The sequence below is a fragment of the Carcharodon carcharias genome, chromosome 19 (assembly GCF_017639515.1).
Source record: "Carcharodon carcharias isolate sCarCar2 chromosome 19, sCarCar2.pri, whole genome shotgun sequence".
Lineage (NCBI taxonomy): Eukaryota > Metazoa > Chordata > Chondrichthyes > Lamniformes > Lamnidae > Carcharodon > Carcharodon carcharias.
The window spans coordinates 35,184,358-35,188,944 of record NC_054485.1 but is presented as its reverse complement, the minus strand read 5'-3'; the positions used below and the strand labels follow the sequence as shown (position 1 = coordinate 35,188,944).

At 43.0% G+C, this 4,587-nt stretch overlaps 1 protein-coding gene across 1 annotated transcript in view; it reads left to right on the top strand.

The window, feature by feature from the left end:
* The first annotated feature begins 544 nt into the window (after window positions 1-544).
* The window catches only part of macf1a (microtubule actin crosslinking factor 1a), a 651,250-nt gene continuing 647,207 nt past the window's right edge, over window positions 545-4,587 (top strand). Inside the window, exon 1 of the mRNA XM_041213072.1 lies at window positions 545-970. Within this exon, the coding sequence (XP_041069006.1) occupies window positions 877-970 (94 nt within the window). The 5' untranslated portion in view covers window positions 545-876. The remainder of the gene's footprint in view (window positions 971-4,587) is intronic.

Sequence of the window (4,587 nt, the reverse complement as noted above, 5' to 3'; positions counted from 1 at the left end):
GGTCAGCTGTAAAACCAAGAACAAAGTTTAAAGGAAACTTACAAATTTTAAATCAAAATGTGATTAAAGGGGTCAACAAAACACCCCAGTCCCCGCGGTGCCCACCGAGCACGGAAGGCCTCGAGAGTGCCAGCAGACACCGCGTGCTCCTTCTCCAGGGACATCCGGCAGCGAACGTAGCCGCGGAAGAGGGACAAACAATCGGGTGGGACTCCCCCGTCGATCGCCCGCTGCCTGGACCTGTTAATGGCCAACTTGGCCAGGCCCAGGAGCAGGTTCACGAGGAGGTCCTCCTCCTTCCCGACCCCCTTCCGCACCGGGTGCCCATAGATCAGGAGCGTGGGGCTGAAGTGCAAACAAAACATCAATAAAAGGTTTTAATCTCACTTGATAATATTGTGATTGTTCAGCTCCCCTAACCACCAACCACCCCCCACCCCGCGAGTTGACCGTTGGTCGCGCGCGGAGGGTGCTGTGCGCAGCCGAGGGGAGGCGCTAGGCCGGCCTGGAAGCGGGTCGGCCGGAGCCCAGAGGCGGCGCTCTGGCTCCCCTCAGCTCCTAGGGAATGTGGTCGGCCTCTGTGCGAGAGTGAGTCAGACTCCGGGCGGCGCTGCCAAACAATCCGCCAGCGGGAGTAAACCATTCATCAGCAAAAAAAAATAAAAGGAGCAGGGAATCGGCGGGGCGGAGATTCATCCCGGGGAAAAGCTCAGTCGGAGTCCGCCCCAGCTTCACTCACATCCCGCAGCGCTGCTTGGAGCGAGCCCGGGAACTCCGTGTTGTGAACCGGCAAGGGAAGAAGAGGGAGAGCGGCCGATCGCACTCGGTCCTTGGTACCGGGGAGGCGGCGAGGATTGCGGCCGGAACACTGCCACCATGGCCGGCTATGTGCCGGGTCAGATACCGACCACCTTCGCCGAGGAGAAGGAGTATGTTCAGGCCTACGAGGACGTTTTGGAGAGATACAAAGGTAATGAATAGCTCTCCCATGTAATAACCGGTTCTTGAGGTGAAACCTACCGCCCGGCATCCGGCGTTCACAGACACATAGAAATAGACATTTGCCTTTGAATGTTCACATTCGCTGCACCACCGGCATGTATTTGCCATAATTGTACATTTATTTTCCCTTTTTCTCCTCCCCTCCATTTTTTTGTTCCTTTTCGTCTGGCCCGATGTGTTAATCGCTGAGAAGGTTGTTGTTTTGTAAGTGGCACAAATCCAGTATTAATTGTTCAAATGTCTCCAAGTTGAAAACAGAAATGCGAAGGAGAAAGAGACTGTCAATTCCTGTAGGGCTTTGATTCTCGGTTTGTTTGGGCATAATTCCTCCCTAAATTCATGACGCCTTTTTTCTTATTCATGTGACAGTTCCTAGTGCTTTTATTTTCACACCAGTGCTCATATCCGAATGAAATTTTACTGGGGTTCAGCGGGTTTCGTTATTTGTCGCATTCGAAATGTACTTGTCGGAGTGGCATGTTTAAATAGAGTTTTTGAAATGCTAATAAATTATTTTACTGTTTGATATTAACTAATCGAAGTAGTGGTAAAATTAGTATAAAAATTTACAGGAAGAACAATTAGTCTTTGTCTTTATTAGCAAATTACCATTTTGATTTAGTTTTAAATGTACCTCGTTGATGGAATAAATTGCTCACCAGGTGAACGGTTAGATTTGTAGATAATGCTTTAATTCTAACAATATTCTTCTGGTAAACCTAACCCGTTTTTATTTCATCCTGCCGGTCTGAGTGCAAGGTGTGACAGACCTGCCTAGGGTGGCGGCTGCATTGCAAGTTCAGACTTTTACTGAACAATAGGAAGAGGATGTTTGTGGGCAAGTGAGATTGCTCAGAATTTTCTTAACCTAGTGATGTAATAAATCTGTCAGCTAAATCAGTGCATGGTACTACACTATGTCCAGAACGGAACTGGATTAATTTCATTCCTGTTGAGATTTTTTAAAAAAATATCACAAACCGCATGTAAATGTTACTGTTGTGACCTTCCTGCGCTCTAACGTGCTGCTGCATTTAAAACACATTGAGAGATTGTTCCTGATCTCTTTTATAATGTAATTTTAGGCATACAATTGTGTTTAAATCCCTATACCCTGCAGCGATTAGTAGTTTGTAGCATTCATAATTTAACACGCATTCCTGAAGAGAGATCCAACTGAATATATTACCTATCGTAATAGACTTGTATCTGCTCAGATGTGTTTTAAAGGTCAGTTTCAACCCGTTACACCAATGCAGTATTCCTGTACATTACCACCTTCCCTGCAAGAGCTCTGTCAGGAACCTTAAGTAGTTTAACCTGAGCTGTTGGGACTGAGCCACTCTAGCGCATGCGCATTGGCAAGGAGGCCTGGGATTGGGATACACAGAAGTTGCTTCGAATAACAATGTAAACCTACTGGATCTTACAACATGCAGGATGCACGATTCTAAGGGGCTGATGAACAGTTTGTGATTTAGCATAAAATTTGATTTTAAATTGTGATACTACTAAAACTAAATGCAGTTTTTTCAAAATTACTGGTTTTAAACCACTGAGTGCATATGAAGTAATTGTTTTTCACACCTTCATTGCGTTGCAAAGTGTTAGTTATGCCTTGTGTCAAAACCAAGTTTCTAATTTGAAAATACTTTAAATGCTTTTTGAATTCAAAAGAATTCCTGAAAACGGTATGGATACAAGCATTTACGATCTGATTTAATAATTTTGTTTATAGAATTCTACAATTTTGGATCAGAATTTGAAGACTCACTTGACCTTTTTAAAAAAAAATCAAGTGAATCAGCAACAGGAGGTGGAGTAGACCATTCAGCCCCTCGAGCCTGTTATGCCATTTAATTAGATCATGGCTGCTCGATGTCTTATCTCCATTTATCCACCTTGGTTTTATATCCCTTAATGGCCTTGCAAGTTAGTTCTTCATTACCATTAATTGTGGATTCAGCTTATCGCAATGTGATACTTATTTTCACTATCTATCTTGAAAATTCTGCATATCTATATATTTGGTTCTAGTGTACCTAATAGGCTCAGGAAAATCTACAACTGTGCATTGTCTTCCAATTTTTTTGCTTTTTTTTGTCTTCCATTTGCGACTACAAGCAGAACCAAATATAAACTCAGCCTGTCTGTGGTGAATTTTGTCATCTTTTTGTCTGCGTGTAATGGATGTATTTTATCTGAAATTTTAGATTGTTGATTTAACTGGAGTGTTTTGTAACATTGAGATAGAAGTACCGGAGGTGGAAACGAATGCCGTGCATAAAGTTTTAAGTTTTGCAAATCATGAAATTGAAGCAATTGCAGTTGTTCCTACTTTTAGAATTTACAATCTACAGAAATGTTTGTTTTTGTTATCTAAAGCATTCAAGGCTTGTCTGCAAAGTCTTCTGCCCAGACTAGTCAAAGTCTGAACCAAAGAGAAGCTGAGAATATGGTGCTATCTTTGGATTGGAGATGCTTATTTTCTTCTCACGTTTTTACTTGCAAATGGGGGTTGGATTTGTTCTATGTATAAAATCTCCCAAATAACCCCTGACTTGGGACTGGAGAAATGAGATCCAAGGGATAATTAAGAGGTGTCAATCTGTTTGTGATTAGGTGTCTATCCATACAACTAATAATGGCTTTATTCCTTCTCCTCATGTTTCACATCTGCTCACTACTTGTCCCCACTTGCAACTAGCTGACCCAAACCACCTGGTAGCACTGGTACAGCAAAGCTATGGGATCCAACAACATCCTGGCTTCAGTGCTGAAGAGTTGTGCCCAGAACTAGCTGTGCCTCAGACAAACAGCTCTAGTATTGCTACAAAGCTGGCATCTAGTCTACAATGAGGAATATTGCCCAGTATAGCCTGTCCATTAAAAAAAAAAGACAAATTCAATCCAGTCAATTAATGCCCTATTAGCCTACAGTCAATCAGCAAAGTGATGGAAGGTGTTATTGACTGCTATCAAAAGGCACCTAACAATAACCTGTTTAACTATGTCTAGTTTGAGTTCCACTTGGCTCTGGATCTCAAACATGGACAAGGGAGCTGAGTTCGCAGTAAGTTGGGAGTGATCGCCCTTGTCATCACTTGTCACTATGTGCTTTCAAGGAACTTAGTAAAATTGGAATTTGGGAGAGAAAACTCCACTGTCTTGAGTCATATCTAGCACAAAGGAAGATGGTTGTTGAAGGCCAATCATCTCATCACCAGAACATTGCAACAGGAGTTCCTCAGGGCAGTATCCTAGGTCCAGCCATCTTCAACTCCTTGATCCATGATCATCCCTCCATCATAAGGCTAGAAATGGGGTGTTCACTTGTGATTGCAGTATTTAGTTCCAGTCATAATTCTGAGATAATGAAGCATCTCATTCCCACATGCAGCAAGCCATGATCAGCATTCTGGTTTGGGCTGATAAGTTACAAGTAGCATTCATGCCATGCAAGTGCCAGACAATAACCACCTTCAAGAGAGAGTCCAATCACCACCTCTTGAAAGTTAATAGCTTTACTATCATCTCATTCTTCATCTACCATTTCCCACTACCTCCCCCCACCATCAACTGTAC